At 30.7% G+C, this 17845-nt stretch overlaps 1 protein-coding gene across 1 annotated transcript; it reads left to right on the forward strand.

Moving 5' to 3' along the window:
• Positions 1 to 11865: 11865 nt before the first annotated feature.
• On the forward strand, positions 11866 to 17845 carry LOC132745799 (sushi, von Willebrand factor type A, EGF and pentraxin domain-containing protein 1-like; the record flags this gene model as incomplete). The annotated part of the gene is given in 11 exon segments (XM_060734781.1): positions 11866 to 11884; positions 12313 to 12480; positions 13149 to 13305; positions 13926 to 14089; positions 14430 to 14597; positions 15250 to 15417; positions 15817 to 15990; positions 16300 to 16467; positions 16575 to 16742; positions 17315 to 17494; positions 17807 to 17845. Coding segments are annotated over 11 exon segments (1573 nt in total), but the record flags the coding sequence as incomplete, so codon positions are not given.

The raw sequence follows: 17845 nt of genomic DNA on the forward strand, positions 1-17845 counted from the left end.
AACAAACATCTCATCTCAAACCACTAAATGGATTATCTTTAGGAAAAAAAACAACTTTAAGTCTTTGTTATGTAGAACTCACACATTTAACCAGAAGTATAAGTTAATGAGTATTAAGTTATTTTAGTTCGATTGTGAAGGATAGATATGCGTATAGACAACATTCCGTGAACAAAACAATACTGAGTAAAGAGTGTAAAGAGTATTGCTAAAGGAAACAACGTCTTGCCCCTGACGGGTTTGAACCAACACGCTAGCGATTGTAATATTACTAGTCCGACGTGTTATCCACTCTGTTATGCCACATTGTAGCTCTACAATATTATTATATCTTATGCCCCCTGAGATCAAAACTTGTCCCGCCCCTGAGGTCACTTAATGTATATGGACTTATAATGCAAAATATGTACATGTTGTACGAAGACAATCCCCATAAAAATACAAAGCTAGAATTAAGCATAACGTTGTTGTCCTCTGCATTTGTTTTGATAATCATTCTTCTGGGATCAAAATTAACTGATGAATGGGGGGGGATCCACAGGCAATTGTTTACATAATGACGTAATCATGTGTACACTTAAACAATAGAATGGGTGACACACGTGTGTCATGAATAACAATAGAAAGCTTAGCACACAAATGTTTTAATCCCGCCAAAATAAAAAAAATGGATGCCTTATTAGATTTGAATAAAAAATGGCGCACTGTTCTTCCATAACAAAAGAAAACGAAACATAATTGTAGGGGTCACATAAATATGGTCTAAAGTACACAATAGAAAAATGTTACCATAAAGGATTAACTAATTCGGTCAAAATATACAAAGGAAAACTATAATCAAATTATTGGTTTAAACTATGAAAAGAAAATTAGGACAAAATATTATTAATAAGTCTAGACCAGCTGTGGTCAACTCATCTAATAAGCTACTTTAGTATCTAGTATTTCTTCTTCTTGATATTGTATTTTACTATCATCAGAAAACTGTAAAGTTTAATCAATTGTTTACATAATGACTTAAGAGTGTGTACTTTATAACAATAGAACAGGTAACACTCCAAAAAAGTCAATCTTATACATGTAAATGCAAAATTACATTTATTGTTTTCTTATAATATAATGAGGCCTGTTTTGTCATTTTTCCAAAAATTGACATGTCATATTTTTGCACATGTTGACAAGAAACAAACCTATGCCACTTGTTTTGTATATAATTCTCTTCATTAAAGTTAATACGCATCACATCAAAGGCCAGCAATTCAACCTCTCATTGAAGGCAAGTACTTTCTCTATGGTTCATACAATGCTTGATCTAATTAATTTACTGTGTATTTCTAAAGCAGTAAATTTGATAAAACTTGATAGTCAGGTGGGATACATACAAAACAAGTTACCTTTTATTTAGAATTCATACCCAATTATTGTTTTCTTATAATATAATGAGGCCTGTTTTGTCAATGGTTTCAACACCTACATGTATCTTTAGAACTCATTAGAGTAAAACAAAACAATAATTGTCAATGAATAATCCTTAATAAGAAAATAAATCTTTCTTTACCAGCTAGTAAATCTTGCTTTTATCATATTTATGGTTTAAACTCTTAACCAGACAATGTGGTTACCTGATAAAACAAACAATCCTTTAAGTATGTATGACCAGTATGACCCCAAATGTAACATATATTTCAACCAGGTAATAAATCCACAAAGGGACGCCTTTCTGTGTCGATGTTTCGGATCAGTTATGAACATTCATTTATTCAATGGAGAAATTTTAAATGATTTGATTTACCACTTTTAAGCGAGGATAGGAATTACAACCTAAAATTATATACATTGTACTGAAACTTTTTTTATTCACATTCTTATTTTTTATATTTTGAGTTAGCAAAGATTAAACATTTTCTGCTGTTAATTGCCAGAACGAAGAAACCAATTAAATCTTACATTTCAACACTGAAGTGATAATGTCATCACCTTGGAATTTGTATAGCAATGAACCGTCAGATTTTTAACATCTGTGAAATTGATGTCAGCGCCAAGATAAACATTGGTCCTTTTTATGACTTGATAACAGAAAGAAACAATAATTAAAAGTTTTTATTTCATGTCAATAAGTAAGCCCTTTGTATACAGGTGTGTCCCTAAATTACTCACTTCTTGTCCACCATTAAAAACGAGTTCTTCCTTATAGTTGCCACAGTATAACTATTTTCCTGACATGCTTGAAGTGGTAATATGGATTTTACTTAATATTCAAAAATATCATCAGAGCAAAAACAGCTATTTGGTGATAGATTTTTATGTCACGTTTTCACATACCCTTGACTAGATTTCTCTCTCCAGATAACTTTTTTTGCATTTCAACTATATACACCCAGGCGCAACATGGATTAGTTGGACGATTTAAGAAAAGGATATACATAAATTTATAAACAAAATAAAACAAAGATCTAATAATACAGTTTAATTTATTTATTACAGACTGCATTTACAAAAAGAAATATTTAAAATAAAACGCATTTGGCATATGATAAAAAAATGTTCCAATCATAATGTACCACACTAACATTTGTCCTTTTGTCTTTCCAAAATATGAATAAATAATATAAACTTTCACATGTCTTTAATAATTTGTTCATTTATTGATAAAATGTCAGTATTTATCACTACTAGTTTCTTTTTCACTGTCATCATCATCGTCATCATCATCATCATCATCAAATGTTTCTTCAAGTTCTGGTAATGGGTACTTGTCCATAACACGCTCTAACATAAATTTTCTTTTTTTAACAGCATACTGTATAGCTTCATCAGTTTCGAAATTACCTTCCTCTCTCAATCTTTTAACAGTTCCCATGATCTTTTTATGTGTAGGATTGCGCTGAAGTGCATACATTTTTCCAATAAAATCCAAATAAACTTCTCTGAATGCTTTATGATACACGGAGCGTAATTTTTCAAAAGCTTTATTTCTTATTTCTTCAAGAGAGCTATCAGGGTCTTCATTACGCATTTTACTGGCTGTTTCATTTAAAACGTCATCTCCTTGTTCATATGTGAGCTCTGTAAAATACTTCCATATGTCAATATGTTTGTTCTTGTTAACATCATCATATTGTTTGCCATTGTCATTCCCTATAGTAGAAGATTCATCGTCATTATCTTGTTCACTGTCATCGTCTTCTTCGTAATGATGAGATTTGGATCTATTAGGTCTCAACCGATCGAAAATGTTTCTATATAGATAAGGTTTACGATTTGGTTCCTCATCTGATGTATTTCCATCGCTGATATTATTTTCAGACATACTGTTCTTATGTTTGAGATGCGAATGCCTATTTAAATTGTACTTTTTATTGAATTTTTTATAACACAAAAGACATGTGAATACCATTATTTTAAGCGATCAAATGGCAAAATTAATGCCAATTCTCCTTTTTATACTCCCAACTAATTTATTTCGTTTCTCATTTTCTCGTTTTGCTTGCTAAGTGGCTCAATTGGGTGTTCATAAACTCATTTTGCTTGCTCAGTCGCTCATTTTATTTGCTCATTTGCTTATTTTGCTTGCTCATTTGCTCATTTGGTTGCTCTTTTGCTCATTTTGGTTGCTCACTTGCTCATTTCACTTGCTCATTTGCTTGCTCGTTTGCTCATTTCACTTGCTCATTTGCTCATTTAGTTGCTTATTTGCTCATTTTACTTGCTCATTTGCTCATTTGGTTGCTCATTTGCTCATTTTACTTGCTCATTTGCTCATTTGGTTGCTCATTTGCTCATTTTAGTTGCTCATTTGCTCATTTTGGTTGCTCATTTGCTCATTCCACTTGCTCATTTGCTCATTTGCTTGCTCATTTGCTCATTTTGGTTGCTCATTTGCTCATTTTGGTTGCTCATTTGGTTGCTCATTTGCTCATTTTGGTTGCTCATTTGCTCTTTTGGTTGCTCATTTGCTCATTTTGGTTGCTCATTTGCTCATTTGGTTGCTCATTTGCTCATTTTGGGTGCTCATTTGGTTGCTCATTTGCTCATTTTGTTTGCTAATTTGCTAATTTGGTTGCTCATTTGCTCATTTCACTTGCTCATTTTCTCATTTGGTTGCTCATCTGCTCATTTCATTTGCTCATTTGCTCTTTTTGGTTGCTCATTTGCTCATTTAATTGCTCATTTGCTCATTTTGGTTGCTCATTTGCTCATTTTACTTGCTCATTTGCTCTTTTTTGTTGCTCATTTGCTCATTTAACTTGCTCATTTAACTTGCTCACTTACTCATTTGGTTCCTCATTGCTCATTTTACTTGCACATTTGGTTTCTCATTTGCTCGTTTTGGGTGCTCATTTGCTCATTTGATTTCTCATTTACTCATTTTTCCTTGCTCAGTCGCTCATTTTAGTTGCTCATATGCTCATTTTGGTTGCTCATTTGCTCTTTTTGGAGTGTTACCTGTTCTATTGTTATAAAGTACACACTCTTAAGTCATTATGTAAACAATTGATTAAACTTTACATTTTTCTGATGATAGTAAAATACAATATCAAGAAGAAGAAATACTAGATACTAAAGTAGCTTATTAGATGAGTTGACCACAGCTGGTCTAGACTTATTAATAATATTTTGTCCTAATTTTCTTTTCATAGTTTAAACCAATAATTTGATTATAGTTTTCCTTTGTATATTTTGACCGAATTAGTTAATCCTTTATGGTAACATTTTTCTATTGTGTACTTTAGACCATATTTATGTGACCCCTACAATTATGTTTCGTTTTCTTTTGTTATGGAAGAACAGTGCGCCATTTTTTATTTCAATCTAATAAGGCATCCATTTTTTTTTTTGGCGGGATTAAAACATTTGTGTGCTAAGCTTTCTATTGTTATTCAGCGCCATTTTTTATTCAAATCTAATAAGGCATCCATTTTTTTTTTTTTTTTGGCGGGATTAAAACATTTGTGTCACCCATTCTATTGTTTAAGTGTACACATGATTACGTCATTATGTAAACAATTGCCTGTGGATCCCCCCCCCCCCATTCATCAATTAACTGCCGCTGGGCCATTCAGTTTTTAAAGACTTATATAGAAAAACAGTTAAAATATGATAAACAAAATCAACAGGGAAAGATGGCGTCAAAGTCGTCCTTTGCGAAGAATTTAGATATTTTGCATGAGGCATTGTCCAGTAAAATAGAGAAAACAACACGGCAAAATTGAAAATGTTACGGGCTCGGTTTGAGTGTGCCTTTCTTTGGACGGTAGTTGTAATTAAAAAAAATCTGGAAACAATGTGATCCCTCGGAAGCATTTATCACAACAAAATAACATAAAAATTGCAGACTCGATTTCATTGAGTCTGCACATGAGGGATAATGAACAAGTGCAACATCCATCACACCCCTTAGCATCGGCTTGAGCGGTACTCAATTCTCAAATTTTAATAGTCTGTTATCAATGATCCCAAAGGCCAAGACAAATATAACAACACTGATGTGAAGTACGGGGCAAACATTTTACAGCTGACAATTGCTGTTGTGAAGTATAAAAATCTGAAAACAAAAGGATCCCTCGGAAGCATTCATCACAACAAAATTACATAAGATTGCAGACTCGGCTTGATTGAGTCTGTACATGAGGAATAATGAATAAGTGCAACATCCCTAATACTCATTAACACCGGCTTGAACGGTACTCAATTTTCAAAATTTATTAGCGCTGGTATCAATGATCCCGAAGGACCAGAAAAAATAACAACACTGAAGTGAAGTACGGGACTGCCACACGGCACTTGACAAGCCAACGTCCACGCCCCCTTGCACCGGCCTTAATAGAATTCAACATTTAAACATGATACTGATGAATTTTTGATGTTCAGAGTTTGAAACATCCGCATATGTGTTCAGAATTATGTCGTTTTATCATGAAACCTTCAATAGGACAAGTAAGTGCAATTCCATGAAAAGCGGCAGGTAAAAATGCGTGTGCCCTAAAGGCGAAAACAATGGGCGGAACTGAATTGAATGGAGTTTTGAAGGAGGATGTAAGGTAATGAAGGCTGCATAACATAGATAAGCTGACAAAAGATGAAGTTAGAAAGGATGAAGTTAGAAAGCAGGCAACTTATACTATGGGTGATTCAACATCATTTAAGTGATATATTGGAACCACCCGAAATCAAAGAAACTTAAGACTTTAAAGTACCAAACACTTGCATGTCGTGCTGAACGATCGTCAGTGATCGAATATATAATATCTTTGATTAAATATACGGTGAGATTCTAGTTCTGCAAATAATACATCTAGGATCAGAAGTGCCCCCGATAGGGGTCACAAAATTAGCAAATTTGTACCATTAAGGTATTTTTTTTTTTTTTGCGTCAATAATATTGTCGAAGACAAAATACTTTGTGGAACGTTTTTATGTGTATATAAGTATAAATCATAATGCACAAATATGTTGTTACTTTGAAATAAAAAAAGATAAATAATAGAAATATTGATAACTTTATTAACAGAATCAAATAAAACCTGTTTTTTAATGTGACTATTCAATTATATTAAATGTGATCTATTAACCGTACATGATTGGTTAATTGACCTTTTCGAAAACCTAGCTAAATACCGTTAGCCGGTACGTTACGGATTTACCCCGAGTTACATCTGATTAAGAACATATAACCATTACGTGATATTTCCAATTTTCTATAATTATTTTACCGTTTAAGGTGGAAAATCTTCAATGATGTGTTTGAAAAAAAAATTAGCAATGATCAATGTTTCTTTAATATCTATCTCAAATTTTACAAACAATAAATTGTTTATAGTGAAAATCTACAAAACATTCGTGGCATCTGCCATAATAAATAGAGATATTTTCTGCGTAAATTTGTGTAAATAGTGCACGGAATTATTCATACAATGGTATTTAATCATTTTCTTAAAAAGAAATACCGTAATTATTTTATGTTCGACATTCTCTCCGGCCTCCGGTCTTCAACGATCACCAGTCTCCATAGACCTCCTTCTATTGATCGATTATTTTCAACTATATTCCTGATACAAACGTTTATTTATTTTTTCCTCAAACAATGTTGAAAATAGTTAAATGAAATATCTTTATATCATTAAAAATGTTTCCCGCAGGAAACCATTTTATTTGTACTTGTCTTGGCAGAATATCAAATACTCATATGTGCGATTCTGACTGTGTTTATTCCGGGATGTGTATTTATATAATTATGGCAATAGTTTATACTCAAACAAAATGATATAATGGAGAGCGGTTGTGTTTCAAGGATATCATGTACGAAAGAAAATATAGTTATTTTTTTCATTATAACACATATTAGTGAAAAGTAGAATAAACATATTATTTCGTAATTACGAAATATTAATTCGTAAAAACGAAATGTTATTTCGTAATTACGAAATAATAATTCGTAAATACGAAATAATATTTCGTAAAAACGAATTAAATTTTTTCTAGCGTTTCAAAGGGTTTTGGTAATAGTTATAAATAAGGCCTCAAAACTTAGTTCCTGACTTAATATAAGGCATGTACATGCAATATAAATAGTGATTTTTGTTCTCCCCAAGTTTTTAAAATTTACACTATTGTATATAAATTAAAATAATCGCATGTCAATAGCGTTGAGCCACAGCCGTGATAGTACACGGGCTAGGAAAATTTACTTAAAATGGGGGTTCTGTGCTTCAAATCCAAACACGGACATTTCTAATAATAAATTGTGAGGAAATATTCATTTTAACTTGATTAGATTAGTGAAAGTCTGGACCCCCCCCCCCCACCCCTCGTCCCATTAGTTTTACTAATGTATATGATAAAAGAACGGAATAATATAGCATGTTTCTGTTTTAAAGATACATGTCGTAAAAGTTTGCCTCAAACATTAAAACATTGCTGATAGGAACATGTATTTGACAATGGGGAAAAAGACCATTTTGGATAGAGAATGACTTCTCACACAAAAACCTTGTTCACTTAAATATAATAACTTGCGAACCATTCGGCTTATAATCGCAAAGTTGATCAAGGCATGTAAATGATCCATTTGTGAGATTAATAAGTTCTTTATCAAGCTCAAAATGACCTTAAATAAGATTTTGTAAAAACGAATTAATATTGCGTAATTACGAAATAACATTTCGTTTTTACGAATTAATATTTCGTAGTAACGAAATAATATTTCGTAATTACGAAATAACATTTCGTAAAAACGAATTAATATTTCGTAAATACGAATTAATATTTCGTAAAAACGAATTGATATTTCGTAATTACGAAATAACATTTCGTTTTAACGAATTAATATTTCGTAATTACGAAATAATATTTCGTAAAAACGAATTAATATTTCGTAAAAACGAATTGATATTTCGTAATTACGAATTAATATTTCGTAAAAACGAATTAAATGCCGGGAGAAAAGTGTCGAGAATGTCACCTTAGGGGCTCTGTAATAAGACGTATACTGGATATAATATAAAACGGCGTCAAATAGGGAGTTACCATAAAATACGGATAAAAATTGTTGTTAAGACAAGTGATGCATCGGAACAAACGCAAATATTATGAATGCGCGATGAAAACAACAGGCATAAACATTTAACATTGAAGTTGCTGAAGTGATTTTGGTATTCTCAATTCATCATGCTCCGACTATCGTTTTATTTTTGTTTTTCTTTACAGAATGAAACTCATTATTTGATTCCGCAAAAATATATTCAGAAAAATGTACATGTATAAATATTATGTCTTGCATTGTCAGTGCTTTGTGTTTTGTGTAATATAATATTACGCATATCTGGTTTTTCATAATCTTTGGGATGTACAATTAAAGGCACATCGTGCCTAAAAATTGCTCTCAGTTTCATTTTTCAAAACCTTTTTATAAATTTTAAGTTAGGTATTCTGTTACAGTTTCTTAAAAGTGGTAAGATCTCATTTTCTATATAGAATAATTTTGCAATTAATATAATTATTGTAAATAAGTATTTCGTGTAGAAGTCAAAATACTGCCTTGATTACATATTGCTACCTTTACGACATATTATTGAACATTCATCATACTTTCCTCATATGTTAAACATCTTACATTCTCTAAATCTTTGATTAAAACAATAGTGAATACATGTTTTACATTTCTAAACATTTTAAATATTATGGATTTCTGCGACAGATTGTGCCTTTAACCTTTTTAACATTTTGATACTAGCTTTTATCATCGAATAGATTTCTTTGATACGCATATTTTTCTTATTATGTTTATTATATTGAAATTGATTTTTATTTTTGTGTCTGATTTTCGATAATTAGAAAAATAGATATGAGATCAGAATTCTGCAAAAATAATGTTAGTTATTTGTATTATATTCCATAAATGTTCAGGAACGTCAAATTTGCCTTAATTTTCGTTTGTTGCAGTAACAATGCATGAAATTTTATTATAAAAAATAAAACTATAAGCCCTTTATATGCATAAATGTTATTGCAAGTTTAATGGGTATTTTTTTGTTTGTTTTTTTGTTGTTGTTTTTTTTTCCAAAAAAAAAGAAGCAACAACAACAACAATAAAATAGAAAAGAAGATAAACACAGGGAAAAACGATCCAAAAGAAACATATCATTGAAAATACTTATGAATATAAATAGTACTATATTTATTATAACAAAGCAACCTCGTTTACCATGGCCGAACATTTTTGAAATACTTTTGTTTTTTGATGAAAAAATAGTTTCATTTTCAGTTATGTACGGTGGCATAAAAGTGACATTTGCAATTCTTGATTTTGCTTTGTTTTGTCTAAATTTTTTTTTTTTTTGTTTCGCATACATATTTTGTTTAAGTGTTGAAATCATATTTGTTTTTTGCATACATATTTTTTTTTTTTTGGTTTTGCATACACATTTTATTTAAGTTTTGAAAACTTTTTTTTTTTTAGTTTCGCCCCGGGGGAGTGCGGGTTAAAACAAGAATCATGATCATGTTTTGACGTTTGTGCTGTTCCGGGCATAAGGCAGGAATGTTATTATCCCCCGCAGGTCGAATATTTTACCAGAGGTCGGCTTATGTATTCACATTGTCTCTTGTTTGTATTTGAACTTATAATAGTTATCATAAGGTAGGCAAGGTATATTATATTATAATATTTTTAAAAACGCATTTTTGTTTAATGAAATGCCTAAAGATGATGTAGAACTTCTCACACATTGTGTAACTAATCAGCACAATGTGTAACTTGTATTATTTCCGCGTTATGTGGTAAGACTATTAGTGCTTCGGTGTATTTATTGACTACTAGCGAAATGATTAATGTGGAATCGACTGTCAGTAAAATGGACATTATTTTACAACTAGAGATTGTACGATAGCTTATAAGATTTACTACTTCTTTGAGTAAAGAAATCTTAGAACATTGAATTGGCACTTTTGGAACATACATGCATAGCAAACAGTTATGTGTCATTTGTCCGCATAAACTTGGATATAATTTCAAAAGAATTAACAGATGAAGATGTGCCAATATATAACCATAACAATATAACTTTGGTTGAATGAGTTTTGTATTTTCTCTGAACCTATAATTAAGCTTTTTACTCAGCATTGAAACAATATATTTGCATGAAAGCAATCAATCACATTATTGCATATAATTGATAATGATTTACCGCAGTTAAATAACATTTTTATCATTTGATGTTTTTATCACATTTCAATCACCTTATATTACATCAATGATTTATATATATATATATTTATTTATTTATTCATATATTTATTTAATTATTTATTATTTACTTATTTTTTCATCCCTTTATTTATTTGTTTGTTTATTTATCAGTTATTAAAAAAGAAAAAGAAAAGTAAACTCTTCCTATCATTAAATGCTATACGAGTAAAGTACCTTTTCATTTTGTTAATGTTAGAAAGCAAAGATGCTTATCTTTCACCTATTTGCCACTTCAAACAACTTTTCTATGCCCACACTGAAGTAATGGGTAATTTGGGAACACATCCCGGTATATGTAACAGTTATATTATATTGATAAAGCAAAATTTTTACACTGATATTTTCATTTACACTTCAAGGCATATAAGTTTAATGAGAAAAATAGTAAAAATAGTATAATCTTATACTAAAAATAACTGACATTAATTTATTTTTCTCATTTCAATATCACCCTGGCAAATAAACATGGCATATTTTTGAAAAGAAAATGAGAAAAATCATTTGAAGTCACTTATTAATATATATATTTATATATGAACATTGAAGTTCATTATTATTATAATTATTATTTCTATTGTTGTTGTTATCATTATTATTATTCATTTTTCACTATAAATATTATATTTTTGCACTTGTTTTTTTAAAGTTGATAATTAATGTAAATAAATGTAATGATTACATTGTAGGTAATGGATACGTATTTTTTATAGGTTGTTTGTTAAAAATGGATTAGTTGGCAATAATACGTTACCACTAGCTTATTAATTATCATATTAATATCAGTTGTAGATAACTTTTACATATTTTTATTTTTGTTGTTTTACTACATTTGTTTTCATTTTAACAACATGATGTATGATGGAAAATGTTAAATAAAGAAACTTATTGTCATAAAAAAACAAGAACAAATGTTTGCGTTATTGAATGACCCTCCATTTTTTCATTGATTATATCATTTTCATATAAACGGGGGTAAAACCATATATCACGAACACATTTTCATCTACACAAATAACAATTATCAGCAAAGATCATACTAACGCATGAGAAATATGCAGAAAAAATATCATATTTATTCATTTCGTAAAATAGTATTACACCATTTGCGATTTCGGAGAATGAACTGCAAAGATGACAGTAATATTAAAATATGATAAACAAGATCAACAAGGAAAGGCGGCGTCCAATAAACGCAACCCCCATACGACCCAGTAACAAGAACCATTTTAAAGTATAAACAATATACTTCTATGCATATTTATCAAATAACTCCAAACAACAGTTTGCAAAATTATCCTTAGAAAATAAACCCCTATAAAAAGATAGTCGAAAAGTATCCGCAGAACGGCCAGGTACTAGGTTTAAAAGATAGGGGAATTATTCCTCTATCTTTCTAGTCTCACTATGTAACTCTCTCTGCATGTAAATTTGTTGCTGAAAAAGTGGCTTAAGGTCGACCCCCGGAAAAAGGACATCTGGAATTTCCTTTTTTATTCTGGAACGCATTTTATTTATTTATTAATTCGTAACAAATCAATCACGCCAACTTATTTCTTTTTTATTAGAATGCGGACAACCAGATATATTTTTCTGGGGCGTTGATTTTTTCACTTATAATGACACGAGTTTGTTTGCGGATTGCTCATACTACAAGACTTACGTTGGGAAACTAAAACTTACCTGTAATAATCAAACACAAGAGTGGGTTACAGAGGGGGAGTGTCAAGAGTACAGTATGTATAATTCTAATTATCATATGAAAATATAACTTTAAGTTTGTAGAGATTATAAATTAAAGCTTTAAGAAACGCCAAACATATATCGCAATTTAGCCTTTGATAGATACTTAAGCAAAGATATGCACTGGAGTGAGTAATTAAAATTAAATCCTCCAAATATCAAATAACACAAGACTTATTACATGCTTTTCGGTGATTTATAGAAAAATATCAGTGATATAAAACTGATAATTTCACTGTTTTTAACGTCGTAAATGACGTCACATTGTATTATTATTTGGCGTGCTTTTTATTCAGTATTAGGTTTAATGTCTCTTCAAAACGTTTCTTTGTATATAATAAAAAGAAAATTTGTTTAGTTTAGTGAAAGATCGAAATATATTTCACTCTATGAACACCAAAAGTTCATATTTCACTCGTGGCGGCACCACTTGTGAAATATACCTTTTGGTGCTCACTCGGTGAAATATATTCCGATCTTATACTGAACTTAACAAATATCCTGTATATCATTCAACTCGTTTTGAAGGAAAAATCATATAATTCAAATGGACAATGCTTGAGCGGGTCAAACTGGTAAGAAATATCTATAGAAAAGATACTACTTCTTGCAGCGCAACAATTGTTCTGTAACGACTTTGTAGTATGCAAGTTTTATATAGATTTTCCGCTGGATATCACTGGTGTACGGCTTGTTGACGGACCCAATTCGACAGCTGGTAGGGTCGAGATCAAGTCTTTAGATACTTGGGGAACAGTATGCGATGATGCTTTCGGAATACAAGAAGCTAATGTTATATGTCGAATGCTTGGATACCCGTAAGTGGCATATTGCCTTGTTATTTTTAACCTCAAAGTCAGTGTTTTATAACGATTTTCATTTAACCATGATAATAAAAATGTGTTCATTGTTTTAATTGGTTGATTTGGAAAAGGCTGAAAAAGACACACTGGAAGCACAGTAAAATGCATACTGTAATAAAAAAGTAAACAAGACGATTATTTGTGTAAAAAGGTTTTTCACAGGCGCAATTATTTGGATATGCTGCCGTTGTTCTAGATTGGATAACTCACATTATAACTTACAGTAATAATAGGCGTTTTGGTGAAGATTTTCAGATCTGCATATTAAAGACGTTTGGCCCTATTACGCGGAAATGATTTGTTGGGTATACAAGAAATCGATGTAATGGGAAGTTTGAGACTTATACATTGACATAATTTTGTATATACTGGTACTGTTAGATTAAATTAACAGTACATTCAAACGTAAAAGGTACCCAACATCATCTATTAATTACTCGCTGTTATTATAATTAAATCTAATAGTGTTTTTTTAAGCTAAAACAGTTACTGGACTTCGATTTATATGCTTTTTAAAGATAAAGCAATAAGAAAACGTATGCCGTTATTTTTTAATGAAGTAATTCCCTCTGCAGGCCAGCAATGGGATTTTATGGTAAATCATATTTTGGAGCAGGGAAAGGGCCAATATTTATTGACGATCTAATTTGTCGGGAAGACGCGGTCCATTTAAACAATTGCACGTACGAAACATATGATAATTGTAACCATGATGACGATATAGCTGTTGTATGTACAGGTTTGTATAATCATAATTTCAATCATTTACGTTAATGGTCAGTATGTATGTTATAATTAAGGTATTTCTATATATATGTTCTTAAACAAATATATATTCATTTCTTTGATAAGATATTTAACATATTAAGTACAGAACAATATCAACAGTTTTTAATTTCGAATTTAGTTAATTATCCCGATTTATCAAAACGAGTCCTTTCATTAGAATTGATTTGAATTGGAAAATCTGAAATATAAACTTGGCTCAAACGCTCAACAACTTAGATTCTTAATAATTATAGTATCATGAATTACGGTAATAGATGGATAGATTATTTTTTATAATACATTTTCCGTAGATTGCGGTAACCCAACACCAAACAATGGTTTTACAAACTCGACAAAGACAAATTATGGTGCTGCAATCCATGTTTCTTGTGATAAAGATCATATACTGGATGGTAACAGTGATATCATTTGTCAGATAAACGGGGAGTGGACCAATAAACCAAGATGTAAACTAATTGGTAAAGTTCTAGTTATCATAGCAAAAACGATGATCTTTATTTTATTTCGTGAGATTTTATGCTCATGCATTTAATAAAATAATGTTGTTTTCAGTAACGTTCAGATGTTAATTATTAAAGATTGTATTTACAAGTTCTTTGTTACGGTGAAATTACTTACTTCGGTAGCCTTTTAGAATTGCTATGCTTTTTCATCCACACTAACGTCACTAAGTACATATTACTCCACACACTACTTCCTTTGTTGTGTTGATAGATGTAAGAATATATTATTCATCAACGTGTTCATTGTAAAGTTGTCCAGACTCCTGATATAAATTGATTTGATTGATTGTAAATATTAAATATTCTAGGTTTCACGTTTTCTACACTTTACTTATACAGTGTATATGGGTTGTTGACCGTTACTAAAGGTTATCTGTTAACTTTAATATTATTACCATAGTATATAAAAATAGTAAGTGTAATAATCGTCGACGTTTGTCCTCGATCTTTGTAAAACCAAATATTTTCAACAATCGGACAAAATAGATTTCCTTTAAGTTCAAAAGTTATCGGTTTCTATTTACTCTAAAGATTGGTGGGATTTTGAAAATATGTACCCACTTTTCATTAGATACTATAATTATAATTCTATTTTATCTACAAATAGATTGTGGTGATCCAACACCTGCCAATGGGAAAGTTAACACGACAGAAACTACAAACGGAACAGTTGCTCTGATATCATGTGCCAATGGATATACATTATCAGGTCAAGCAGTTATAACATGTCAGTCAAATGGAACTTGGACACAAAACCCAGCCTGTGACATCGTTGGTAAGAACTTCTCGTTTTCAAAAATAAATATTTGATTTTCAATCCTTTGGAAATAAGTTTTTAAAAAATAAATGTGCCATTTTCAAACTCGAAAAATAAAAACAAATCATTTACTGTTCCCTTTAATAGCAATAAACAAAGCGTGTACACATATAAGATTTATTCATTTCGACTGTTTAAGGCAAGGATAGTGTACGATATAGCATGCTTCTTATATCGGGTAGATGTTTCGTAAAAACACTTTAATTTGAAAATGGACAAATCGATTCAAATCTTCATAACGACGCTAAACTAGCTTAAAATATAATCTACACCAGTTATATCAATAATAAAACATGCTTGTGTCTTGATTGTAATAGTTGATTAAAAATATTTTTGACATGTAAAACATACGTTTAGACTGTAAAGTACCAAGGCCAAACTATGCCCATGTTACATTGATTGGAAACAAAACTACATTTGGTGAATCAGCGAGTATAAGTTGCTGGACTGGTTATAACCCAAAAGTGAATTCTAATGTTATGTGTCTATCCAATGGTTCATGGGAAAAGTGGACTGACTGCGAAATTGTTGGTAAGAAAAAATATGTATTAAAATGATCGATTGAAAAATTATTAATTGAAATACTTTTTTACAATGTCAATAAACAGAATACAGGTATATTACCGCAATAATGCATTCACTGTCACAGGACAAAAACCTTTGAAAAACGTGTTCGACAATTATTTTCATATATTCTAAAACAGTTGAATATTTGTATTTCTTTGAATCATCCGTAGTATTACTTTTGACTTGACTTGAATCTGCATGACGGTAATTTCTATGCGATCGATATGTTTGGGATGTAATGAAGAGAAAACTTTCATCTATTATTGTAATCAGATTGTGGTGATCCTGTTCCGGCCAAAGGCTCTGCAAATAGTACAAAGACAACATATAGAACAGTTGTAGAGATAACATGTGCGCCTGGCTATATCTTGACGGGAGCACCAGTAATCGAATGCAAAGAAGATGAAACATGGACAGATTATCCTACATGTGATACATCAGGTAAAACTTATATCTTATTCAATTATAAAAGTTAAAACAAATCGTTATATTGCTTAATTGTGGGTAGAAGAGTGTGCTGCTATGTACTCACTATTTAATTCTGTTAGATTGTGGACGATTCTCAGTGGCGAATGGTGAAGTGAATACGTCACTTGGTACAAGTATTGGATCATTGGCTACTGTCAAGTGTGATGATGGTTATGATTTACAAGGTTCTTCAGAAATTATTTGTACATCAGATGGATGGGACAAAACTGTGTCATGTCAAATACAAGGTATACTTGCATATACATGTAACTAACGCCGTTTCTTAAATATTGTTGTGCTGTAATTAATAGATAGTGCCTTCATCCTGCTGATAATCATTTACGTTTAGCTTTAAAATGGCTTTATGCCCACCCGAGTGAAATGGTCAGTGAACAGGTAAAAATAAAAAATTACTTAACGTTTTACCATAATTGTGTACAATTTTATATTTGATAAGTTAAAACAAAACCAATAATCCACGTGACCAACAGGTTTTTGTAAACATCGTGCTACTCTCAATCCTTGTATAGAGTTGGGTAGTCATTTTTATGATTTTAGATGTTGTATCAGTAACAATTTTCATTATCAGTTATTGGTCTCTTACTATAATTATTATTGTCAATCTATTGAAATATACTAAGTAATACTAATTGAACTCAACTTGACAGCAAATAAATTATCATAACGCCAATTGAAAGACAGATAAAAGCTTGAAAGTGTGTACTTATAAGCATTTTAAGTATCATATAACAACTGTTGACTGAAATAATGACAATATTTATAATGATTACTATTGATATGATTTTACAATACTTTTAAGTCTGTGATGATCCTACACCGTACAACGGAAAAATAACTGACACAGATGGAGGTGACGAGTTTGTCTTTGGCAATTATGTAAAGATAGAATGTTACAGTGGGTATAACATTGAAGGTGACAGTGTGATCACGTGCATAAATGGAAGGAAATGGAGTGCATCATCGAAATGTCGATTAATTGGTAAATGTTGTATATTGTTATGTTTAAAGGACTTTAGCTAACGGTTGATGTATTGTCGAAACGCTTAAATTTCAAACATAAGTTAAATGGTTTGTATAAAATAAGCTTGTTAAAAACATTCCAATACCATAATTTCAATTACCTTCAAAGAGTGAACAAAACATGTCTCTATTTTTTTTCACATATTTTATTTATTTATTTTTTTATTCATTTATTTATTTATTTATTTATTTATTTATTTATTTATTTATTTATTTATTTTTAATTATCTATTTTTTTGCGGGAATTAATTAATGTATTATCTAATGAAAGTTTGTCAAAAGCATACTGTGCCTCTACATGGTACTATGG

The sequence above is a fragment of the Ruditapes philippinarum genome, unplaced genomic scaffold (assembly GCF_026571515.1).
Source record: "Ruditapes philippinarum isolate M1 unplaced genomic scaffold, ASM2657151v2 ctg17528_1_1_1_1, whole genome shotgun sequence".
NCBI lineage: Eukaryota > Metazoa > Mollusca > Bivalvia > Venerida > Veneridae > Ruditapes > Ruditapes philippinarum.